General features: G+C 45.7%; 1 protein-coding gene across 2 annotated transcripts in view; it reads left to right on the top strand.

Moving 5' to 3' along the window:
* The first annotated feature begins 3,254 nt into the window (after positions 1-3,254).
* Positions 3,255-27,287, top strand: part of LOC135919315 (mediator of DNA damage checkpoint protein 1-like) — a 72,513-nt gene continuing 48,480 nt past the window's right edge. The window contains exons 1-7 of one of the 2 annotated variants that reach the window (XM_065453050.2): positions 3,255-3,370; positions 6,316-6,373; positions 7,864-7,955; positions 9,004-9,108; positions 12,788-12,835; positions 13,664-13,717; positions 21,047-24,168. In XM_065453050.2, the coding sequence (XP_065309122.1) occupies positions 3,326-3,370; positions 6,316-6,373; positions 7,864-7,955; positions 9,004-9,108; positions 12,788-12,835; positions 13,664-13,717; positions 21,047-21,307 (663 nt within the window). In that variant the 5' untranslated portion in view covers positions 3,255-3,325 and the 3' untranslated portion in view covers positions 21,308-24,168. Of the gene's footprint in view, positions 3,371-6,315; positions 6,374-7,863; positions 7,956-9,003; positions 9,109-12,787; positions 12,836-13,663; positions 13,718-21,046; positions 24,169-27,287 lie in introns of those variants that run through there. The other variant, XM_065453049.2, reaches the window with a different exon arrangement.

Here is a 27,287-nt window from a genome sequence, read left to right as displayed (position 1 = left end):
TTTCTCATGTTTGTGACTCAGTTGTATTTCTCGGTGCGCTCACTGTCTGATTGTTTATTTTCTCCTAATCGCCGGCGGATGCTCTCAGTTGCGGTAGATTAGTTCTTGCCGCAAACAAGGCGTGGGAAGTACACGTTCAGTATTTCGTAATAGCTTGTAGTGAAGACGTATTATCGCTAATTACTTGTTTAGATTGTGCAATATTCGCGTCCATTATATGTAGTCAACGTCACCCCTGCTTCGGCGCATTGATTAAAATGTGCGCTATTCACTTATTCTTGATACTTTGGCAATAAATTGAACTTAACTTTGCCTAGGAGTTTGGGTGCATGTGTGTAGACAACGTGCAAGAAACTTACTACACGAGAAAGCGGCGCAAGTTCCTTTGTCACCATGCAACGAGAGATATGCTAACAATTGCTGACGTTCCGAGGATGAAGTCTTTTCTTTGGAGGTTAGCGACGACACGCTGGTAAATGAATTTTTTGTCCTTGCTTCATGAAGGGCCTACAACAAAGACAGTACTTGTGTAGGCATGGTCCAAAAATTTGGCCACACAGTCTAATTCCATTCGTGAATATGCCAGACACTATTTTTTGCGCCCAACCTTTGCACACGTCTTCCCCACACCGTCCGCCGTGTTGTAGCGTGAATCAGACACATTGCGTTATTGAAAACCCAGTTACGTTTCCGACAGCTGATCGCACAGTATCTGGGAATATGCGATAATGACTTCGCATTCGTGCGCTTTCGCTGACGAAACGTCCGGGGCGCCACCGAGAGCGCCATCTCGTTTCTCTTGAGCAAACTGCTCGGGCAAAAGGTTCTACATTACGTGGACTACAAAAGCTTAAAAGATGAAATTTCGCATGATGTGCACTCTCTATGAGTCCTGGCTATGCAAGATCTTCTTTAAATATGTATATAGGAGGCGCTGACGAAGAAATCGAGGCCAGTCAGCGTCTGTCAAATTTTCTCTCGCTAACTCAAAGAAAAGGCAGAACGCTCCCGAGAATTCAAGGCTGATGTGTCGTGGTTAGCCCCCAGGTTCTTCATGAAAATAAATCGCCTGATTGCGTCGAAAACTTTTCTACTCGACTGGGAAAACACATGCCGTGTTGAATGCGTGGCGTTGGAGACGCTGCCGCGAAAGTCGCCGACTCGAATCTTACAAACCTCGTCCCTGGTGGCACTCGGGACGTTGATATCCGCCAGATGGCGAGGAAGCGGCTACCGGTGTTCGAGATCCAGCTTTTTGATGATGTCTAGCTTCCGGTTGGCGTTCAATCTGCGCTTCAGTCACGTGTTCACGGCTGTTCTCTGTGCCACGTATCAACGTTCCCGCGTCGGCCTGCGAAAAAAGTCGATGTACTACGTCGATGTTCTTACTCTCCTCCGTGTAATGACAAAATATTCCACTCAGTCGTGGAAGCGGTTCTGCAGGAGTGTGCACTCGTCTGTTGAAGTTATGAGCTCGCAGAAGGGTTCACAAACCATGTCTTCATACATAGAAAAAGAAAAGGAACCGTAGGCTTATGTGACTTTGCACGATCACAGCTCAAACTATAGTGAAGCTGCCCGTGAGACCGCCCGCACGCCACATGCGCAACCATGGTAAACATGGCGCCGCTTCGGCTTTCGTCATTCATAGTGGACAGCCAAAACTAGCAGAATTTTGTAATTTCCCAAAACAGCCTGTATTACGAAGCACAATGTTCACTTTGTCCGCACCATACATCGCCTGTGACATGTCCAATAACACAGGTATATCCCGTTGCGTTAGCTCCGGTGGCTATCTTGCACGACTTTGTCATCATTTCGAACTGTCGCATTTATTTCGAATATTTTTTGGAAGTTTTCAGGTAAGCGCTTTACAGCGTGTCATATCCCAGTCGCAGATTCACTGCAGAAGTTCTTTTTCTGACCGGCAAAAATACTGTCACTAATTCGTGAGTAGCGCGAAGCTACAATGGAAACCACGTCCGACACTGCTTAGCAGTTGAAGAAGGACTAGTCCTTTTCGAGGAATTTATAAAGTGAAGGTTTCTTTGTGATCCCTCCCTGGAATTTCCTCATCATGGCTTCAGGCGCAGCTGCTGTCTTGCTAAAAAGTCACACAAAAAAAAAGAAGTTAAATTACGCGCCCGATGCTGAGAATGAACTTCGGCCCTCCAACACAGCAACCCGATCTTCTAAGCGTTAAGCTACAATGGTACTTATACATACTTCTATAGGGCCAACGTCAACTAGCTTTGTATAGGATTGCCTTGTATTTCCCATTGCATATTATGAGCACGCGAGCCCGACAGTTTCCTTTACGCCAAGGATCCCAGAATAAAATATGCAAATTAATGGCATTTAATCAAACCCTTCACGAAGGCTTCGCTTCACAAAGATTGCGAGATTTTCCAGAAGCCAGCATTCGTTTCCCTGGTAGATTCATTGTATTCGCGGGTGGATGACGAGTTCCGGTAACGATGACGACGATGACGAATATTATCATAATGATTACAATTATGGTAGGTTTGGTGGTTGTGATGATGATGATCGCTAATAACATCTCCTTTAGATCAAAGTGGCGACGAATATAGTCACCCGTCATGTCTAAGTTGGGGGTTATGTCGCAATCAAGCATTCTGCCTACTTCTGCATTATCTCGTAAAGTTATCTGTACCAGGGACGATTCATTTGATGTAATAAAGTGGCGAGCACAGGACGGAGTGCGGATAGTCAAATCTTTAGAGGCTTTCGCCCTTCTTTTGGGGCAATTTAATTCTGCGACTTCCACATTTCAGCAAGGTACTACTGAGATAGAGTATAGTAGATTCAAGAGTTTTTGTGGAGAGAAGGAAGATCACGATGAGTCAGATGGGAGAGGTAGGCAATATGCTAGAATGCACTATTTGAAGTAAAACCTCATTGGCTCAAGCGGGCTAGGTAAACTCTCTGTCGCCGTCCGGTTTCCAAGGAGATACCAACAGAAATCATCATCATGATTGCTAGGTGCAGTCAAAGGTTTGACCGAGCCGACGCCCGTTTCTTACCGGAACACCTAATTCTGCTAATTTTTTGTGGCCTCAACACTCGTTTATTTAACATTCGTCACTTCTTATTACTGCAAGGCATCTGCGTAATTGAAATCTCGTCCTTTATGATTCTTATTATTCACCTTGTTTTTCCGTCCAATTAATGGTTTAAACCCACAGCCTTCTCACGAGGCGCGCGCACATTGAACGTGCCAAAGGCAGAAAAAGAAACGACCCGAGTTTTGGCGTCACGGAACAAGCCAGCAAGCTCTCGGTTCCGCTCTGCTTCTCCTCCCGCGATGCAAGACCTGTTGTTTTTCCGCTGTATTCTCTACTTCTGCACCGTAAGTAGGCGGATCAAAACAGTACCAAGCCTATTTATGATGATTATTGCTTATTCCCAACAGCCATCCTTAGTGATGTCTCTCACGACGCTTCTCATGGGAAGCGAGTATCTCTCAAGATTTGCGCGCTGCTAACCTCCTGGTCGTGGGTTCGATCCACGTCGTGGCGACAACAATTTGTTGGCGAAAGGCACGAAGGCACTTTTACTCGGATGAGCCCACGGAGGAGAACCCGATGAGATAAACAATTCATCCGGGTTCTCCTACTGCGGCATGCCTTATGTTGTCTTCATCCATAGCTACTGGTCCAGTGGTAGTGGTAATGGATTTAAGGGGGAAAATAATTTCTGCAAGTTATATTGTGACTGCTTACATCGCTATACAGGTAAGGTATCAACAAAGCAAGGCACAGCAACATATAACAAACGTCTGAGACGCTCAGAACCACCTGACTACTGGCCTACGTGCATGGAGGAAGGAAAAGAAAAAAAATCTGGAGAGGCCATACCCACTCCGCGCCCTAGGAGAAACGTGTGGTTGAAGTCATGTGGTAATTTTTGCTGTAGCGGCCATGTTGTCGGAACACAATGGCGGTTTGGTTATGGTGGGCAGTCCTCAAGCGTGTGCTGCCCAGTATAGGTCTCATGCCGTGGCAAAGGCGTCGTGTATACAGCATCGCGTTACTCTCCGTGTTGTGTTCCGCCGTTTTATCTAGACGGTGATCTCCCGGCTGTTACTGTGGCCAGGTGAGAATGGAAGAAATAAAAAGCATGAAACGAGTGCGCACGCAACGCCGTGCACCACCCAAACCACGCCATGAAACAAGGACGATCTGGGAACATATTACCCATCTCTGGTGAATCCATGCTAACGCGTCATCACACACTGAAGTCGCCGTGCTTCCGAATATGTGCGATCAACTCCTTGCAGGTCAGTGTCAGCGGTGTAGTGTTCTCGCTCTTGAGAACGGACGATGCATTTGTGGCACGCAAAACAGCCATGTGGAATGATGCGAAAGAAGTGGTTCCTCTGAGTAATTAAGGGACGAACCCTCCTTACCGCAGATGTGTTGTCTGTGTGCTCGAGGGGCGAAGGGAAGTGAGCGTTGGCGGATGCGGTGCAAGAGTGGACAAGGCCCGACAGAAGAAATTATGCGCCTGCGCACACGTCGAACGGCGGGTTGTCGCAAGTTAGGTCCGGTCAACGCTATATAGCTGCACGCATGCGCGCTTACTCTTCGGCACCCGACGGAGGATAGCACAGAACTTTGTTTACATGAAGGTACACTTAACGTTAAAAAAAATAATTATGGGGTTTTACGTGCCAAAACCACTTCCTGATTATGAGGCACGCCGTAGTGGAGGACTCCGGAAATTTCAACCACCTGGGGTTCTTTAACGTGCACCTAAATCTAAGTGCACGGGTGTTTTCGCATTTCGCCCCCATCGAAATGCGGCCGCCGTGGCCGGGATACGATCCCGCGACCTCGTGCTCAGTAGCCTAACACCATAGCCACTGAGCAACCCCGGCGGCTTACACTTAATGTGAGAACAATATAAGTGTGGTCGCGGTCAGTTTATGTAACCGCGTGTCTACGTTTTCCTCTGCTGACCTCTTCGCCGCCGCGCTGTGGCTCGTCACATCTCCACCTCGCTCACGCCCGGAAGTTGTTGAATAAAGCAAAACGATTCCCGTAAAGCCACGACAGGCATACGTGTTTGTTCTCATAAACTGCAGGTAGGCTAGCCATAAGGCCTGACATACCTAAGGTGTCCTGCCACTCATCGTCAGTGCACTCTTGCAGTGCGGTGAGAATGCACAGATTTGTTTTCAGAAAAGCTGGCATAAGTGTCGGGGACCGACCGCTCTCCCTGTCTAACTTGTGGAGTCCGTTACGAACTCCTTTCAATGCTACAACGCAATACTCGGACGAAATTACTTGGGCAACGGTGCCCCGATGGTTAACACCGCGATCGGATCCGTTGGTCGGGTCGCTGCGTACGGTGTGCGCACGCCACGCCATCTCCCGGCATCACTGAGTTTAACAAAGGTCTCCTCCTCTGTTTTTCCTTCCACTATGCCCATGTGTGTCCCAAACTACACCAAGGCTTGCTGGCTAAAGGGAGACATCTTACACAAGGGGCGCTAGAGATCTACCGGATCATGGTTTACGAATGCGTAAAAAATTATTTAACTTTTATGTTTTATTCACCTTTGTGTTACCTTCGAACTTTGTTTTGTAGTAAACGAAGCTGTAAATACTCGTGTGTGTTGTACAGCCCACGAAGCAGTCTACATGGAGATGTACACGTTAAGAATTGTCAACAAACTTTTATTGAGGGTCGCTATCAGAAATGCCGTCTTCCTTAACAGAAGTGCGAGCCGTATACACCATTATTGAACTTATACAGTTGAAATTCATGCGTTCTTTTATTATTGTATACAGCATATGAGTATCAATGTTGAAATGCTGCCATTAAGTATTGTAAGTGTGTAGAGATGTGTCTATCAAATATTTATGGACGATTTAATTCAGAGCTTGAAAATTTGCGATACTGGCTTGGCATGTATCAGTGGATGTGTCTTGTATTTAGTTTTTTACTATTTGCTAAAGATATTGAAGATCATAAATTTATGTAGATGGTTTCCTCTTTGTTGTGTTGTTAGCCCTGCAAGGCTGAACTTAACATCCGTAAAGTTAACTAACTTTTTCAATTTTTCGTTCGGGCGTCCTTCCATTCCTAATGAAAAATAAGTAAATTCAAATTCAAAATTCATTTAGCATCAAGCCTTGGCGTAGCTAATAGTAGCGTTGGATCAAATCAGTCAACCATGCCAATCAGATATATTGAATAGCTAGATAAATAAACCTATTGAATTTAATATATTCGTGCCAACGAGCTTTCTGAAGAGCCTAAGGATACGTTTCTGTTCTTTCTTTGCAGGCGAGCAACATTTTTTGGGTCGTTACAAGTGTCATGGCTGTCGCTAGTGGACTCGACAGTGAGTAATTAATGCTCCATACAAAATCTGCGCACCTTGCTATTCCGCACGTCCTTAGGCATATATTTTTTTTACGACTTAAATCGATCAATTCTATGCTATCAGAGCTTACTTTGCTTCCTCCTACACTGCTGGCACTATTCAAAGTCTTCACGACGACTTTTGTGACAATTTATACTCACCTTTAGCAGCGTATAGCTTCAAATGTAAGGAAATGGTTTTGCTTGCTATGCTGATATTTATTTACAACCTGTATGGAGGGCGCAGATATAAGAAATGAAAAACGCGAAAGCTGCGGTCTTCAGAGGATCCTTTTGTCCTTAAACAAACCTTTTAAATAAACGACACTATCCGAAGAGCAAGTCGAGACGTATACTTCCAAAATGACTCCTGTATGTACCTAATTAACTAATTCGTTTATTGGTTAGCAGAAGAGAGCAGGCCACTGTTTTTGCCCTAGTAGGAGCGGAACGCACACCATGAGGCAGAGCAACTACACGTTGAGCTCAAAATGTAATTTGGTGTCAGCTTTAGATGAAGGTACCGTGTTTTCTGGACTATAGACCATTTGCACGGCATCATGGCGAGCCCGTGGGCGCCGCCATCTTTGCTCACGGCGTGACGCGTCCATGTCTTGCCTCAGCTGCCTCCGTTGCCTCCGCCTTTACAATCGATGTGCATGATGCCGGTGCGGCATACAGCAAACATCTGTTTCGGTGGACATCTTAGGCGGCGCCAGGATGCACGACACGAAGCTTTTGCGACCAGAGCTTCAGACGACGTGCAAGCGCTTTCGGAACTCATTACGCCACGTCCAAACGGCGCGAGCAGCCTATGCGGCGCTTGTACTAAGAGCAGGAGTAGAAATATATTTCAAGCTGCCCAAACTTTCCGCTAAGGTTTTTGTATTTTGCTCTTAGTTCTTCATTTGCCAATCACGTATATATATATATATATATATATATATATATATATATATATATATATATATATATATATATATATATATATATATATATATATATATATATATATATATATATATATATATATATAAATATATATATATATCGGCGGTGTGGTCGAAGAAAACGAGGCCAGTCAGCGCCTGTCAAATTTTGCCTCGTTAACTCAAAGAAAAGTCAGAATGTCTCCAAGAATTCGCGGTTGATATGTCGTGGTGCGCCAGGTTCACGAAATCACCGGAGGGATGAGCAGCCGTTCTTCGAATGGAACATGTCTGACGGCTTCTGTTCTGACACCCACACAAAAAGTGATCTTGAGCGGTTCTGGAATTGGCCGCTACAAGCAGTATAACCAAGCACTTATGCTTTTCTACTCCTTGATAATAAAATTTCTGCTCAGCTACTGCACACTGGTGATCACGGAATGCAGACTCCTGTTTTCGAGTGAATTCACGCGAAGTGAAACACTGTGTTACCATTTACCGGAGCACCTGCTCCACCTTCATTGCTGCTCTTTTCATACAGAGGAAGGAGTCATCTTCGACATTATCGATGGCGTCGGATGTGCCCTCAATCTTGTCAGCGACGTAACCATGCTCCATGCGTTGAGAAACCCGGTACGTGAACAGCGCCAGCTCTCGTTTCCAGACTTGTCTCTTGATTAGAATTTTCTGGGATTGCAAACAACATTGGCGGATAATTGCATCGGGCGTCACGTGTTTTCGGAAACGCACTTACTCGCCAATGTCCTTAGACAGCGGTTCTAGGTTATTGAAGTGTCGGAATTGACAGCCTTGAGCGATCTTGTAACTATAGAGGGAGTCATCTCCAAAAATGAATTACCAGGCGCACTTTGAGAAAGCGACGATATAGCTCATGGAGTGCATAATTATGATGTCATGGCTCAGAATGCACATGTACAGCATAGCGCGCCAGCCCTCGTGCGATGGCATCCGAAACGAGGTGGTGCCTGTTTCTGGCTTGCACGCTTCACCTGTGAGTGCAGGAGGGCAATCGCTAAGCACCACGTTCTCCCACGTGGTGATGGAATACAGTTGGTACGGATTCACTATAGCTGCAAATTTCACTCACTCAACCAACCTTCGCCTACCGCATTAAGGTGATGCGTCTTTATGACGGAGCATCACGTACACAAATTCGATGCGGTAACCATGACAGACGACAGGCGCCAGTGTCGAATTCAAGTAAGCTCTGCAACAGACAGCTAAATTGAAACATTGAGGCAAATTTCACTCACTCAACCAACCTTCGGCTACCGCATTAAGGTGATGCGTCTTTATGACGGAGCATCACGTACACAAATTCGATGCGGTAACCATGACAGACGACAGGCGCCAGTGTCGAATTCAAGTAAGCTCTGCAACAGACAGCTAAATTGAAACATTGAGCGCGTTAGGGTGCGTTTTTTTTTTCACCGTTAGCAAATCCGTCGCACAAAAAGAGAGGCTATGTTGTGTCTGTTCATTTCGTTATATTTGAAACCGAGCTGCATATCTTCGTAATACATGTGCCCTGCCGCATCACTGCACCATCCATGCAATTCCATTTGTCAGGCAAAGGTGTTTGCCTTACATGCCAGGACTGCTTAGAGGAGCGCCCTTGTATGACTGCTGATTCTTGTCGTCGATTCTGTTGCAAACGCAGAGTCAGGCAAAGCAGAAGTTTCGACTGTTCCTCATCTGGAACACCTTGTCTACCTGCGGCTTCTACGTCACAGAACTGTTCTTCAGTTACTTCTTGAGCAAGAACGTAAGACACCGCTGTTTGCCAAAGCTGAAATACTTCTATGGTGAACCTTAGCTTGTTGTGCAAACCTTACTTTTTGTTATTTGACAAAACGAGCAGACACTTCCTTATCTGTTGTCGATGGATAATATACAGGTTGTTCCAGCTATGAAAGGAAAAGAATAATTAATACGATATACGGTTATGGGAACAACGGTGTTCGGCCATAAGCTTTCTGCCGCCTTCGGCATAACTTTTCTGCACTCAATATATGGCTAACCACAAGGAATTATAGAAGATTTTGAATCACTTAATTTAGGACACGACTTCCAATTGCCAAATTCTTATTCAATCAGGAAACATGCCATTCTATTATTGTCAGTGGGCTATCTCTTGTGCAGTTATTCTTCGGTGCATTACTTTTAGCACGTGCAATACCAAAAAATGTCGCCTGATTACCTAAGTTAGTGTCGTAACAGTAGCGATCCCGAAATTGATCTCAAGCGAATAACTCCGCTCATGGCCGGACTCGGAAATCCTCTGGAAGTGACAAGCTGTCGTTGTTGATTTAATGGTGTTGGCTTCCCTTCATCGCGAACTGCGTGTAACTACGCATGACGATAGCAGAGTGTACGCAGTGACCACCTGGTTACCGGGTCAGGCAATGCGCGTATTTAGTTCTTGCGAAAGACCGCCGTGATCTTTGTAGTGGTGTCATGACGTGGCCATATACGTGATCACGCGACACATTTTCTATTTCGCTCTCAACGCGCAATGCGTGGAAAATAATTTCAGAGGACATAACGCGCTGAAAGCGATGGAGTGGCATCTTTTAAGACACCAGAAAACGTTTCCCGAGTGAATTGAAGCCATAACTCAGTAAATAAAAGGCTTTTAATTTACGGGGAATTATTATACGGGTAATTAGTACACAAAATTATCTTGGTGGTGGAAAAGGACGTATGACCGAACACCGTAGGGCTTATAATCGCATATGGAGCCATAGTTTGTAAATGTTTGGTTAACGATAGTTGAAATACTTACTGTGTATATATACGAATGAAACCAAATGCGAAGTTCTGCCGCCAGTATACGGGGGGCTGCTTCAAATATTCTGAGTCGTACGCTGCTACAATATCAAAGCGGCGCCTTGATTTGGGACGCGTTAGCAACGGACTCGCTGTAATGGCCGCAACCTCAATGTGGTATACGCAGCGATAAAAATGGCCGTGACTGTGACGTTGATGGTTTAAGCTGCACACGCAGCGGTGTAGCGTAGGGGCGATGGCGTCGCGTTGCTGATGTTGAGGTCGCGCGTTCGTAACCGGCAGCGGCGGTAGCGTTTCCATGGCAGCGATACGTAAGAATGCTTCTGTGCTTAGATTTCAGCGCACGTTGAAGAATAATAAATGAAGAAAATGAATCCGGGGTGCACCCCTGTATACGGTGGGCCTCATAATGATAAGGTCACAACTTTCGCACGCAATATCTCAGAACTTGTGTTTTTTTTTAACATTCCACGAGTTATAATCGCGGACTTTCTAATCATTCAGCTAACCGAAGCTGCAGTACTGGGTGCCTCCGCAGTTCGAATGCCAAAGGCCAGTAAAGGCAGACAGCCAACACTACCAGGTTTCAGAGGTAGCTATAGCATGGGAGCATTTCCATGGTCCAGAGGGGAACTGTCATTTCAGATTTCTCTGAATTTTTTCAGAGACGCATAGAAGTGCGTGAGTTACGCGCGCCGTGGTGACGCTGTGGCTATGGCTGTGCTGCAGCGGATATCCTTAGACCACTCAGCCCATCCTAATGGAATGCGAAAGGATTCACCCAATGAGACTCGAAGGCAACATACACCTTCCAGAAGCGCTTGGATTTAAAGTGGACCGAAACATCAACCGCTCAGCAGTCGAGTTAAGTAAGGGACAGTTAGAGTACTGTCGAAAAAAGAAACAGAAAAGAAATTGACACGACCGGATCTTTTGCAAGCATAGGTAGCGGTACAACGTAGATAGAGAAGTTTTCAGCAAGGGGAAAAGGATTAAAGAGTTGTATCCAAAAATTCGAGGACGCTTAAGCTTCGCCTTCAAGAGTGGAACGCGACAGCGTTCCCATCGACCCGCCAAGGGGTGTAAGACAATGCGCTACGGCGCAGCGATCACTTACCAGGCGCCCCGAATCGGACTTTGCATCCACCAATCACGCGGTGAGCGTTCGGCGCGGCAACGAAACGTGCACCTCAGCAAGCGGAACGAACCAAAGAACTCGGTGTCTCGTAGGGAGAAACGATCTACGCCACCCAAACGTTTTGATCGGCACGCACAGCCGGGCCGCTACGCGCCATGAAGGCCGACGCGATCATGGGGCTGCCACCTCGACGAGATCGTCCTCTATCTCGCTTGGGAGCACCACGCAGACGCATGACTCCTCGGAAGCAGCTCGGCGCACATCGCAGGGGACGCTTTCCCTCCAGACGTGCTAAGGCGCAGCGATCACGTCAGAGGCGTCCCGCATCGGATTCTGCACCTAGGAATCTCGCTATGAGCGTAAAGAGGAGCCTCGTCACCTAAACACGAGAGTTCGAGTGACGCACGCTGGAATTTGGAAGGGGAGAGAGCGAGAAAACTTACTAAACGCAAGGGTAGTGGGGCATCCTCGCACCGGTCCCCGCACGGCCCGAAGGGGTGAAGCGGGCGAGTGGCGCGCCACGTGTCGGGGAAGCGCCGCCCATTGCGAGGAGGGGGTCTTCTGTGTTTGCCGCAAGATCTCTCTGCGTGTGCGCAGAGCGGAGAAGTGTAGCGGAAACATACTTCGCTGTACGTGTAAATGCGCCTTCTATAAGTTACAGGCTCATAATTACCGATAAACACCGCAGTACAACATTGTACGGCACGTTTCTAAGGCAACACTGCATTCACTACAGGCGCTTTTGAGCCGCCTTGAAGCAGCGAACTCGTGATTGAGTGGTAGCGTTTCCGTCTCACACTCCGGAGACCCTGGTTGGATACCCACCCAGCCGATCTTGCAAGTTGTTTTTTATTTATGAAATGCCTCCCGGGATTTATCGCTCACGGTCGACACCGACGACACCGGCTTTTCAACGACACGAGCTCCTTAACGCTGTCGCGTTAAAATGCTAGAATGAGAAGCACGTGTAGCATGCGTGAGCAACTCAAGCAGGCTAGGTGACTAGTGCTCATCACCCCATTTCAAAGGGGACATAAGTAAGTCCTCATAATAATAATAATAATCGCTGCCACCACCACTACCACCATGAGATGCTAGGATGAAATCCTGGCCGCGGTGCCAGAATTTAGATCTATTATTTTAATTAATTAATTGCTTGAGGTGCTTAACGATCTGATCCTAATCAGTGTGCGTATGAGACTGCGCTCCATATGACCAATTCCGTGCAGTACAGCGAAAGCTGTTGGACACGTCCAGAAACGAGATCCAGAAGAAGGGCTCCTCCATTGTACGCGCGTCTGATCGTTCGACGCCGGCTGCACGGAAGCTTCACGTAGGGATTACTCAAGTACATTGGGCGAGTCCTCCTTCCTTCTCTCGAATCTGTGGCTGGCTCTCGTTGTCAACGATCTGCTGACAAGAGCGCTCTACTACACTGCATGAACTGCCAGGAGGTCATTCGTATTACATGTGAAGCTGCAACGATTGTTTTTTTTTTTCACTTTCTTCTGTTTAGACGGACGAAAAATCGAAAAATCGGACGAAGGACGAAAAATCGCTTGATGTAAGTGCTACGAATGACGCCCTTGCTTCTCTCATTTATTGTGACAATTTCCCAAGCAAACTAGCCGACAAACAATAAATGATGTACCAGACCTGTTAACGCGAACATTGACGAAGAAAACGCGACGCAAATGACGAGCAGGGAATTTGCTTTCAATGTCAATTATCATCTTATGCGGAGTGGTGCGAAAGATATGTCTGTAATACGATAAAAGTAACACTGCACGCCTGGAGAATGCCACTCATGAGCGGACCGCAAAGCTCGGCGCGGCATCTTCGTGGAGCTTAAAGCGGTAATGACAGCAATACCGAAACTGTCTGCAGAAAAGCTATTACAGATTATTATTTAGGGTACTCTGACGCTTGCAGAACCTTTCTTATTGGTTACAGGTTTAGGACCTTCATTCAACGCATAAAAAAAGAATCATCGAAAATATTAAGTCAATGTACCCCTTCTAATGTTTGTTTGAGTTACACTGGAGGTCAGATTACGTTCAATCAGTTATCTCTTCATAAGGAGATTCCGCGGAAATTCCGTGAAATAAGGAATTTCTTTCCCGTGCCTTTTTTTTAATGGCCGTCGTATAGACATACTGAAGCAGGCTCTAAAATTAGGATGACTGACATTGTGAGCAATGATAGTTGTAAAATTGGCGTTGTCCTGCGAGCTTTCTCGTAGATGGCTTTTGTAGTTACTTAAGCTTTGCGCGTTAGTGCATTATGTCATCTTAACTAACGCTGTCTCTGCTGTACTTGGTTCAGCTGTGCTCAGCGCTTTTCTTATCATTTCATTTCCTTTTTCCCGTTCCTTATTCCTCAAATTTTTCAGACCATGTCTTTCTCCGAGCACGCACTAATCGACACGGTGATTTTTCTTATAAAGGTAAGTCTGCAATACACTTTATCCGGTTCATATCTGCCTAAAACATTTCTCTTCGTGGTTGGTCAGCTTATCCTGGAGCTTTTACGCGCAATGAGAGCATACGTCTAGACGTGGCGTAAGCAATCGTAGCATCTGAAACCTTAAGCTCGAGCTGTATATCGGGGTGGCCACGTTGCTACGCTCAAATTTTCGGGGATCCGTCGCGTAGAATGGCCTGGAAAACATTACATGTGGTGTGACCAAGATGTCTGAGACCGCGATTATGCAACCTACCTTTACCACACCGCCGTTCGCGTGCGCCGCTGGGGTTCCTTGTAGCGCGACGAGATGGCGCTCGCAGCCGTGCATTCCGGCATTTCCGGACTAGTTTTGAAGTGAGCGAAGCTCGCAGTAAAACTGAGCATGAAGAACGGCTCAGGAATATTGAAGAAAGTAAATGGGCTGGGCGAGTGAACAGGTTTTTGTACAGGAATAACATTGATTCACAGTGCAGGAAAAGAACTAAGAAGCTTACCAGAAAGTATGCGGCCTGTAGGGTCAGAGAGGCTAAAATAATCTCATGGGTGACGGCAATGGAAAAGAAACCTGCCACGAGTAACTACTTAAGAGGAAAAAACGAAATCAGGAAAGACACAATTTATGATAACTCAAAGGGAAACTCATTACTTTTCGAAGCGAGATCGGGATGCCTATAAAACACGCACCTATAAAGCGAGATATAAGAAGGAAGAAGAAGCATGTGCTTGCTGCGGTTAATTTAGGGAAACTACGAAGCATGTTTTATTAGAATGTGAAGACGTCTACCCAGCGGTCGATTTAAGCACCACTGGCCTCCTTGAAGCCCTTGGGTTCATCGAGAGCAGTGGAAAGGTAAACATGTCCGCAATAGGCATTAGTACGAGGCGGTTGGAGGTTTGGTGGAAGAAAATTAGGGAAACGACAAAAGACGGAGACGTACAAAAGCACCGCTCGAAATAGGGGATCAGAAAATTTGGGTGTGGTATTTCATAGTGTTTTTTTTTTCTTTTTTTATTGTTTAACCTAGGTAACATATCAGGCAGTATAATAGCGAAAGCTTGGCGGCACAATCCACAGCCCCGTTCCAAAGGGGACGCTCATAACATACATACATACATACATACATACATACATACATACATACATACATACATACATACATACATACATACATACATACATACATACATACATACATACATACATACATACATACATACATACATACATACATGCATGCATGCATGCATACATACATACATACATACATACATACATACATACATACATACATACATACATACATACATACATACATACATACATACATACATACATACATACATACATACATACATACATACATACATACATACATACATACATACATACATACATACATACAAACATACATACATACATGCCTACATACACCTTCCATCCATCCATCCATCTATCCAGGGCGGACACCGAGTTCTATCGTGGAGTAAGCAAAAGCGAAGCTCGCAGAAAACGCCCACGTACGCAGCCTTGTGATAATAGCTGGTGGGCTACTAAACTACAACTACTAAACAGGAAACTAGCCCAGCGCTCGGCGAAGGGTGCAGACGGCTTGCGCGAGCTGTCCCCTCGGGTGCAGATCGTGGTGTGCACGGTGCCAGAAGTGCCTGTTCGTGGCAGTCACGTACAAAGAGCCGTAGTTGCTGCTTGTGAGGCGATATGGAAAATGAGCCGAGAGAAAGGCTTCGAGGTTGTTGAAGTAAACAGGGAAGTGAGAAGGTGTGGTGGTTTTGAACGAGACGGATCCACCACTTCAATTACAGGCTTGGACGAGAACTGGGCTGTAGACTAGCTGGTTGCACTGTTGCTTCTTTAGGGGGCCCATGGGCGCTCAGAAGGCCAGAGTAGGTAGTAATGAAGAAGGTCCCCTAGGGGAACCTCAGAATAGCATCGCCGTCAATAACAGAAAAAGGATGAAAACAACAAAGAGAGCTCGCCATGCAATAGCCTACATAAACATGCAGGGCGACAGACGAAAGGAAAAGTGGGTAGAGGTTGAGGAGCAGTTACATAGAGAACAAATAGGGGTGTATGCAGTTACAGAAACGCACCTTAGAGACTCGGAAGAGCCGCCAATGATAGAGAATTATGTTTGAGAAGGGTGCAACAGAACTAAGCCGGAAAGAAAGGGAGGGGGAGTCGGAATGCTCATGCATCTTTGAGCCAAATGGAAAAGAGTAAATTCCAAATATCCAGAGGATCTTTGGTTATCAGGTACAATGAGGGGGAAAAAAATTCGCTGGGCGTTACGTATTTGTGGACCTCAAATAATTCCACAGAGAAGAATGAAGAGTTAGTGGAATGCATAAGCGTTGATATTCAGGGTTTCGGGAATGGTGCTGAAATTATCCTGTTAGGTGACATGAATGCCCACATACAGGATTTAGATGGCTATACCGACAACAACGGGAAGTCAATGCCAGATCTTTGTGAGCAACATAACCCCGTTATCGTGAGCACAGGGCCTAAGTGCGAAGGGCAGACCACGTGGGAAGCGGGATACCGGCTATCAACCATTGATTACGGTCTGATGACAGAAGGAATTCATGATAAGTTGAGAGAAATGGCCATTGATTAGGAAGGGTATAGCAGCATAGGGAATGACCATAAGCGCATCATGTTGAAAATCGTATATGCAGTTGGAAAAGAAAGCAAGGAACGCAATATGGTCTGTCCAAACTTGAACACTAAACAATTAACAAATATAGTCGCAAGAATCGAAGATGAACTTGGCAAATGGCCAAACAAAAGCTGTGAATATAGTGAGCTTCTAGGTGTAATAGCGACCGAAATACGGAAAGAGAAGCAATATGCTCGTTGGAAAAGAAGAAAAGATGCCCAAAACATGGTGGAACAGGGAGAAGCGATCACCGAACGACAGAAAGCACGCCGAGAGCACAAGCAGTCAAACTAAGCGCAGTTGGCGCAGGATTAAGTAGCCAGAAAATGGGAAATATAGTGGGAAAAAAATCTGTGGCTCAAGTACTCGTTCAAGAAAAGATAGAAGGTGAAAGTGAACGTTGGTTAAGAAATACGTGAGAAAATGAAGGCCGCACCTAGAATATTTTGGAACCAAATAAACTTATTATTAGGCAGGAAGTCTAGAACGATACATCATATCCTACACCAAAATAGGAACAAGCTTGAAGGGGACACGGTATTGAATTACATGCGAAAAATAACAGGCCAAATTTTCCAAGGCACTCACGAGGTTCTATTTGAGAGAAAAAAGAGCTTGAAAGAGAACTAGATAGAAAAGGAGCTGATGTTGACAAAATTCAACTGGAAGAAAGTCGAAGAGGAAATTCCTAAACGCGCAGATACAGGATTAGTCGAGGTTCGCGTTAGGCTGATTATTGAACTAGGCCCAAAATGTAAGGAAGCTCTGTTGAACGCAATAAAAGAAACCTTAAAATATAGCCGAATACCGGGCAATTGGCGACAAAGTGGAATGAATTTAATTTAAAAATGCAAGGGGAGAGGATAGAATTAACTCATATAGGCCGTTGACCATATTGCATCCGTAATATAGTGGTTAGCAATGCAGGCAATCAAATTAAAGCGGCAAGCATGGGAAGAGAATAATGGCATATTCGGAGAACTTCAGAATGGCTTCAGAATCGGTGGGCGTCTAGACGACAACCCTTGTCCTTACTTAATGTATTGAAATATCCAGAGTAGAACGGAAACCGTTAAATGTGGCTTCTTAGACCTTACAGGAGCATAAGAAAACGTAGACCGAGATATTTTGTGGGATTTTCTGGAATGGGAAGGCTTAGGCGATGAATGCGTACAGTTTTTGAGGGAGATTTACCTAGAAAATACCGTTTGCGTTGAATAGGAAGGGATGTGGAGCGAGACGAAAGTTGATATCGACGAGGGACTGAGGCAAGGGTGCCCTTTATTCATTTACGATGTTCATTGTGAGGATAGAAAGGGCGCCAGAGGAAAGTAATATCGGGTTTTCTCTCATACAAACAGGTTGGCACAGTAGTAGAGCAGCAGCTTCCAGGTTTGTTTTATGTGGACGACATTGTGTTGCTAGCTAACAAGAAAAGTGATATGCAACGTCTAGCTAATATCTGTGGCTAGAAAGACGAGAATTTAGGTATGAAATTTAGCGTTAAAAATCAGGTGTCTTGGTATTCATCGTGGTAGATCAGGTGTCATGGTATTCACAGTGAACAGACAGTGTTAGTACAGGGCCAGGAAAGACCTCGGTCAAAAGACTATAGATACCTTGGTGTATGGATAGACAAAGCCAATAGATATGGAAACACAGGAAAAAGAATAACAGCAAGCGCGAAGGGAAATGCGGCCATAATGACACACAGAGCTCTATGGGGATACAATAGGTACGAGCTGCTCCAGGGTATATGAAAAGATGTAATGGTTCCAGGGCTTACATTTGGAAATGCAGTTATTAGCTTGTAGTCAATGGTACAATCAGAACTCGATGACAACCAAAGCTCAGTGGGACACCTCACATTGGGCGCTCACGGGAAGACTACAAATGAAGCTGTGCAGGTTGATATCGGCTGGAACAGCTGAGGAATATGGAAGAAAGTAAATGGGATGGGAGAGTGTTGAGGTGTTTGCACAGGAAAAACATTGACTCGCGGTGTAGGAAAAGAACTAGAAAGCGTACCAGTAAGTATGCGGCCTGTAGGATGAGCAACACAGCAACAAAGCACGTCAAGTGTAAAGTCAGAGAAGTTGAGGTAATCTCATGGGTGGCATAAATGGAAAAGAAACATGCTATGAGTAAGAACATACGAAGAAAAAACGAAATCACGAAAGAAACAGTTGATGGTAACTCAAAGGGAAGCTCATTACTTTTCGAAGCGAGATCACGATGCCTTAGAACACGCTCTTATTAAGCCAGATACAAGAAGGAAGAAGAAGCATATGCTTGCTGCGATAAAGCCACGCAAACGATGGAGCATGTTTTATTAGAATATGAAGGTATCCGCCCACCGGTTGATTTAGGTACCTGTGGCCTCCTTGAAGTCCTTGGGTTCAGCGAGAACAGGGGGAAGGTAAACATGTCCGCAATAGAGATCAGTAACGTGCGATTGGAAGATTCCAGGAAGTAGGGAAACGACAAACAACGGAGGCGTAAAAAAAGATCGTAGTTCCGCTCGAAAGGCGAAGCACCGATTCCGATAGCAAATAACTAGATAGCTGTACAAGTAAGGATAGTAGGTTTATCGGCCGCATGAATTTGTAAACATTCGCTTACTAAATTCAGAATTTTAGAGTGTGTAAGCGTGACTCAACGACGACATAGAAAGAAACAGACACACAGAGACAGCGCTGTCTCTGTGTGTCTGCTTCTTTTTACGTCCTTGTTCAGTCGCATTTACGCATTCTATCAGGGATGCAAACCAACTAGCCCGTCAACGTATTTGAACTAAATTAACCAATACGGCGTCATGTGCGAACAGGTAAAATGAACACATGTCGCTCGATGAGCGCGGATACTCGCTGTCAAAATTCTGTGGTCAGGAACCGCGGCAGCAGCAATCGAATTGACATTCATGCATTTCTCGCTTCAAAGCGAACGAAACGTCAAAAGCACTGCGAGTACGAAGCTACCGGCACTAAACACACTCTGCAAACATCGCAGAGCACTTTGAAGATGGTCCGCGCAGGCACACACGTTGACCACGTCGCAGATCGCTTTTAAGAGGGAGCTTTAGGTCGGGTGCTCCTATATAAATACATGTAAAAGGAGTATTCGTTTTTCTCAGACACCACCGCACCAAATTTGACGAGATTTATTGCATTTAAAAGAAAAACTTAAGAACTAGTGACTGTTGGTTTCGAATCTTTGAGTTAGTTTGTCAATTCGAAAAAAAAAAGATTGGCGAAAATTGTAAATTTTCAAAAAACAAGACTGTCAAGTTTACAACTCTAATTCAACAACAAAAGATGATAATAAAATTCTGTGAATTGTATCTAATATAAATAGAAAGCGGACAAAATGCGCCTGGAGTGTCCTTATAATTGCTTTCTGAATAAAGTTGCCGATGAGAGTTCAGAAAGCTTGGTGATGAGAATTCTTCGTGGCATTTTTTTGTTTTCTTTTTATTTGACATAGGTAGAACTTTAGGCAACATAATAACAATACCTTGGTGGCGCAACCCACCGCCCTGTTCCAGACGGGACGCTCATAGCATCCATCCATCCATCCATCCATCCATCCATCCATCCATCCCTGTTAGGCTCCATCATACGCAGCAGCGGTGGTACCAACTAAAAAGCAGCCATAGCATCTGTGGGAGGCGCGCGCAGCGTGGGCTGTAGGGTTCCTCGAAGCACCAGCAGATGTCGCCCACCTGCGCGCATGCGCGGCAGCGGCAGCGTCGGCCAGAAACCTCGCCTCGTACCAGAAATCTCGCCTTCGCGCATAGCGTTCGCCGCAAACGTTTCCCGGTAATGATTACAGTTGCATACACTGCACTTGACGGGAAGCGGAAACTACAGCGTACGAAGCAAGTAGCGAAGTAGAGGCTGTTGAAATGTCTTAGGCTAAAAATTAGGTAAAGTGCCTGAGAGTGTCACCATGTGATTAATTTCACGCTACGTGGCAATGTGTAATCGTTCTGTTGTGTACAGCTTCGCTGTCCAACCACCTTGATAGCGAAGAGTGGAGTCAAATTTCTTTATTCATACGGATGGTTGCAGCAATGCCGCAGCTGCCGTCGTGCTGACATTGTAGCAACGCGCATGCGCGTCTTGCGAGTGCCGGGTTAGAAGGTCGTTAGACCCACGAAGTGTTTGGCTGCAAAAGCGACGAAGCCAAGTGCACGCGCAACGTCACGCTCCGCTCAGCTGAATTTGCAGCGGAGTCACGATGGGCAGCGTTCGTGCTGAGCAGCCGTGTGGATGCCTCGCCGTGGTGCGGCGGAGTGGTCCGTGCGGAAAGCATTGTGTGCACGCTATGTATACGCAGGAAAGTGTCGAGTAGGCGCTGGTCTTTCGGTTTTCAAGATCATTGAAACGGTTAAGGTTCGCTCGAATGTATGCTAGCATCAGCGAGGCCGCCAGAACTTGAATCGGGGAGTGTGACTATTTGGGCACGGAAAGCACTTAAATATTCAGTCGCAGCAGGCACCTTGGTTCACACAAGCGGAAAATTACAATGGGTGTGCATTATACTTTTTTCCAAGCGTCGTAGACATTTCGTGTACATGCGTGTACTGCAATGACGCCGCTTGCAACGTTGTCTGTTTCGCTCCATTCCAGGTCTGTATCCTGTACGCTTTGTACCAGGTCTACCAGAACTACGATCGCCTCGTGGCCAACGAGGAAGAACAGAACCTCGCTCCGCAGCCCGGAATATTCTCCAATTCGCCGCCGGTCGCATACCGGTTCGAACCCGGAAGCCAATCCGGGGTTCCGGTCATGCCTACCGGGCCAGCGTTGCTCGCGGCTCCCGCGTTGGGTGGATACCCAAAAGCGACTCCGGGCCCGGCGGGCTTTCCCAGTACCAGGCCTGCTCGTTGAATGACTGTTTTTCAATCTAGCGACATGACTGATGATTTGAAAACCTGCAAATGTTTCACAAGAAAGCAGTTAACCTTTTAAACCAAAAGCAACAGTGGCAAAAAAATATGTTTTTGACTTGAATCTTGGCAACCAGCGCAAACAGAACTTTCGGGAAAGAATTGCTAACATTGCTCTCAAATACTGGTGTAGCTGTTCTATAAATGCTCCTAACGATGAATATTGTTTAACTCAAAATTATTTATATATATTTTTATAGTGGGGAGGCACAGAGCAAATCTCTGTGCCTCCCCCACTGGTACGTCGCACGAGCGGTTTGTGCATTCGGACCCAATTGTAATGCAATCGCCTCGGGCGGGATTGAAACCGCGCCTTCGAGCTCGGCAGCGTGGCCCATAGCCACTGGGCTACTACTGCGGCGAGCATTGCTTAACCGTAAGATTGCGTAATGCTCCTAAAGTTGAGAGCCTCGAAAGATGCAGTTTGCCCGTGTTTATGGTAGAAAGACAAGTAACACGATGATTAGATTGCTATCTATGTGAAGCGCTGTAAACACAAAACTACAACGATATGGAACGCTCACTTTCAGAACGCTCTTATTTCGACTGTTTCTTTCATTTCTTTTTTCTATTTCGAGCAATTTGCCGTAAATCACATGTAGTTTTTCTGCCTTTCTTTTTCTTTTTGTTACACCATGCAGAAAGGCTGCCTGTGGCAGAAAGCATAATCATAGTGTTTATCTGAAATCTATTCGAAGCTGCGGACATTACTCACATGAGAAATCGAAATGTCAAATCGACTAATCACCGAAATATCGCTCATTAATGTTTCATCTAATTATTTACGCCACATACTGCGATTTACGAATTCTAACCGGTTTATTGGAAGACAGATCCACCTGGAACGCCTTCTAAAGATGGCACGTGTTTCGAGATATTCGCGTGATGCACTAAAAATGCACTTTTGTTGCGCCTACTTTTTCAACAAACCGTCATTTTATGCGTAGAAGCGCGTAACTGGAGAGAGAGAGAGAAAGAAAGAAAGAGAGTAAAGCTTTATTCAATGTAAATAAACAAATTTAAGGTAACTGGAACGCCCATGTATTTCATCGCGCACTCTGGGAATGAATCTCTGTAAAGTGGTGCCATCCTAAATACTTGTGCCAAGGGGATGCATACGCCTTGCGAACTTATCACCTACTGTTCGTGAATTGCAATATGTATTTCGCTAGAATAGTTTGCGCTGTTACTAGCAGGTTGCAATATGAGACGTAACGAAATTACCAGAAAATTAATTAGTAGTTTTTTTTTTCCAGCCTATTACAGATTTCGATTTCCCGTGAAAGTAATGTCCACCTCTTGGAATAATGCAGCACAACGACAAGAAGTATGCCATATGCCACAGGCGGTTTGAAAGAAAAAGTTCTATGTAGTCTAAAAGAAAAATACCAGGTATAGTAAATATGAACAAAAGAAGCATCAAATTAACGCATGCGTACATTTATGATGCAGTTACCGCAGCAATGAGGTTGCGTATTTGTTGTCTGTTATTCAAATGGTCAGGTCCTTCGGAATATTAGGCTTTACGTTGGCCGCCCATAGAATCGTGTGCCGTACATTCTGAGTACCAGGTCACCGCTACAGAACGCCATGAATGTCCGCCGTAAGCACGGGAGGCGGGCACTTAGTAGCAGAGTTGCGGAGTGGGAACTGCGGTGTTGGAATGATTCCGGAATGATTCCACATTTTGAGTCCGCTGCAGGGAAATGATGGTACTTGTCAGGCAGACGGAGTGAATAATAAATTGCAGCTCGAGATTCCCGAATGGAGATGGAATGGAATGGGTTCATATTCTCAGAGCGCTAAAAGTTGATTTTTAGCGAGTCTGAAAAACAAGTAAATTTGCTGATTAGACTGAACTAATTTATGCTTTTCGAATGTATTACATTTCTAAATTTGGGCTCATTACGGCTCTCTCAATTTATAACTGTTGGTGACACCCTCTGCCGTGGCATTTATTAACAACGCGGTATTCTACGCACTCTACGCACGCTTCGGAAGACCCAGAACCTTTCTTCGTTAATGTGTTGAAGTGCATACAGCTCCTGCACGCCAATCTAGAAACCCAGTTCCAGAACTTCGGAACTTTCATTTCACGATCTGGTCGCAAGAAGGAGAAAGCTTTCGGGACGCGTGTCTGCGGAAATCTCCTGAGAAGGCGAGGCTAAGGGCAGCCAACCTCTAATGCCGTCGTCTGCTCACTTAATTTTGCGGAAACGACTATACTGTTTGAATGGAACCGAATTGTCTCTTACGGAATACGGTGCAGCTCGATTTGTACTGTACCCTGCCCACAAGCAGCCGTCGATTTACAAACACCGCATGAGGATTTTTTGTATCCGGCCTCGCTCTTCCAACTGCTCCTCGGCAAAACAGTCTGTTGGGAGACAGATTGAAATTCCTGTATCAGCTGCATACTGGAATCTTAATTTATATCCTTCTTCCCGTTTGCGCCATACGAACAATATGTAACCGAGAATTAATCTAGCAAGAGTCAACTGTAAGAGAATGTGTACTACAGAAGGCGACCTACTTCAAGGTATAAGATCATGTACGGGTGACCCGGCAGCACAAAAGCTACAGCTTCTTTGTTCGGCTAAATGCCTCAAGTGGTGACTGCCAGGTCGACGGGGCAGCGCTCAACTTAGAAAAGGCAGGTCGTTAATAAAAGTTGTTTCAAACAAAAAAATCTGACATTGGTTTTCTCGAAATATCCCAACAATATGGTACCCTAATAAGATTTTTTTTTTTTGGGGGGGGGGGGGGTCTACCTACTTCCGCCCGATTCTTGGCCTATTCCCCTTTATGGGAGCGAGCCATAATAGAGGTTCATCTCATCATCTTGATCAAGTCAGCCAGCTCTCGGTGCCGCTGCGTTTCTCCTGCCAAGCCCGTTTATGACGATTGTTGCTTATTCCCAACAGCGATCCTCAGTGATGTCTCTTACGACATTTGCCGTGCGAAGTGAGCATCTCTTAAGATTAACGTGCTGCTCACCTCGAGGTCGCGCATTCCATCCACGTCGGGGCGACAGCGATTCGATGGGGTGAAATTAACGCAAGAACCTTCTCGTACTCGCATGGGTGCACAGTGAAGAACTGCAGTAGGCCAAAATTAAGACGAATTCTCTAACCGCTCATGGCTGACGTTATTATCATCCATAGCTACTGGTCCAGCGGTAGTAGTAATCGTTTATATTCTTAAAAGCCGGCAGATCCCATGCCCTGAGGGAATCCATGTCATGCGAAGGAGTGTTCAGGGAGCCTACAAAGTTAGCGAAATGACCATGAAGACGCGAAGACGTAGGCGGCTGTTTCGTGACCTAAATGACAAACATGTCATGATATTGATGTCATGACCGGTCATTTGTGTTCCTCATAGACTCTCGTCATACTATGCTAATTTGGAAACCTACCAAGTTATCGAGACGACCATCGGAGCAGCAAGACGCAGGCGTCACTTTCATGACCTACGTGACACACATGTCATGACATTCATGTGATGACCTTTCATTTACATTCGTCATACACTCTTGTCGACTATGCCAATTTTGACACATACCAAGACGTGGGTGGCTGTTTCATGACCTACATGACCTGCATTTCATGACATTCATGTGATGACCGATCATTTATGTTCGTCATACATTCTTGTCATACTGTGCCAAATGCGGTACATATCAAGTTTAGGAAGCGACCATGAAAGCGCCAAGACGTAGGCGGCTGTTTCATGACCTAAATGACACACATTTCACACATTTCATAGCACAAGATGTAATTTTGTGTTAGCTTTACAAGAAGGTACCGTGTTTTATCGACTGTTGGGCCTTTTCGCGGCGATGCCATCGGCGCCACCATCATTGATCACGGGGTGACGCATGCATATTTTGCCTTAGCTGCCTCGATTGCATCCGTGTTTACAATGGATGTGCATGATGCCGGTACGGCACAGCAGACATCTGTTGCTGTGCACATCTTAGACGGCGACAGCGTTGACGACACGAAACTTTTGCGGGCAGAGCTTCGGATGACATGCAAGCGCCTCGGGAGCCCCTTACGCCACGTCAAAACGGCGCAAATAGCGTATAAAGTGCTTGTACTAAACCCGGGGCTAGAAATATGTTCCAAGCTGTCTGATCTTCGCCCTTATGGATTAAATCAGGATTAGTGTCTATATCTCTTCGTTCTTAATTTGCCAATCATATTGAGGCAATGATTTCTCATGTTTGGGACTCAGTTGCATTTCTCGGTGCGCTCACTGTCTGATTGTTTATTTTCTACTAATCGCCGGCGGATGTGCTCAGTTGCGGTAGATTAGTTCTTGCCGCACACAAGGCGTGGGAAGTACACGTTCAGTATTTCGTAATAGCTTGTAGTGAAGACGTATTATCGCTAAGTACTTGTTTAGATTGTGGGATATTCGCGTGCATTATATGTAGTCTACGTCACCCCTGCTTCGGCGCATTGATTCAAATGTGCGCTATTCACTTATTCTTGATACTTTGGCAATAAATTAAGCTTAACTTTGAATAGGAGTTTGGGTGCACGTGTGTAGATAACGTGCGAGAAACTTACTACACGAGGAGGCGGCGCAAGCTCCTTTGTCACCATGACACGAGAGACATGCTAACAATTGTTGACGTTCCGAGCATGAAGTCTTTTGTTTGGAGGTTAGCGACGACACGCTGGTAAATGAGTCAATTTTTTGTCCGTGCTTCGTGAAGAGCCTACAACAAAGGCAGTACCTCTGTAGGAATGGTCCAAGAATTTGGCCACCCAGACTAATTCCATTCGTGAATATGCCAGACACTATTTTTTGCGCCCAACCTTTGCACACGTCTTCCCTACACCGTCCCCCGAGTTGCAGCGTGAATCAGACACATTGCGTTATTGAAAACCCAGTTACGTTTCCGACAGCTGATCGCTCAGCATCTGGGCAGATGCGGTAATGACTTCGTATTCGTGCGCCTTCGCTGAGGCAACGTCCGGAGCGCCACCGAAAGCGCCATCTCGTTTCTCTTGAGCAAACTGCTCGGGGAAAAGGTTCTACATTACGTGGACTACAAAAGCTTAAAAGATGAAATTTCGCATGATGTGCACTCTCTATGGGTCCTGGCTATGCAAGATCTTCTTTAAATATGTATATAGGAGGCGCTGTCGAAGAAATCGAGGCCAGTCAGCGTCTGTCAAATTTTCTCTCGCTAACTCAAAGAAAAGGCAGAACGCCTCCGAGAATTCAAGGTTGATGTGTCGTGGTTAGCCCCCAGGTTCTTCATGAAAATAAATCGCCTGATTGCGTCGAAAACTTTTGTACTCGACTGGGAAAACACGTGTTGAATGCGTGGCGTCGTAGACGATGCCGCGAACGTCGCTGACTCGAATCTTACAAACCTCGTCCCTGGTGGCTCTCGGGACGTTGATATACGCCAGATGGCGCGGTAGCAGCCACCGGCGTTCGAGATCCAGCTTGTTCATGATGTCTAGCTTCCGGTTGGCGTTCAATCTGCGCTTCGGTCACGTGTTCACGGCTGTTCTCTGTGCCACGTATCGACGTTCCCGCGTCGGCTTGCGAAATAAGTCGATGTACTACGTCGATTTTCTTACTCTCCTCCGTGTAATGACAAAATATTCCACTCAGTCGTGCAAGCTGTTCTGCAGGAGTGTGCACTCGTCTGTTGAAGTTATGAGCTCGCAGAAGGGTTCACACACGATGTCTTAATACATAGAAAAAGAAAAGGAAGCGTAGGCTTATGTGACTTTGCATGATCACAGCTCAAACTATAGCGAAGCTGACCGTGAGACCGCGCGCACGCCACATCCGCAACCGCGGTATACATGGCGCCGCTTCGGCTCTCGTCATTCATAGTGGACAGCCAAAACTAGCAGAATTTTGTTATTTCCCAACACAGCCTGTATTACGAA

Source organism: Dermacentor albipictus, chromosome 2 (assembly GCF_038994185.2).
Source record: "Dermacentor albipictus isolate Rhodes 1998 colony chromosome 2, USDA_Dalb.pri_finalv2, whole genome shotgun sequence".
NCBI lineage: Eukaryota > Metazoa > Arthropoda > Arachnida > Ixodida > Ixodidae > Dermacentor > Dermacentor albipictus.
The sequence above is the reverse complement of the archived record's forward strand: the minus strand, read 5'-3'. Positions and strand labels throughout refer to the sequence as shown.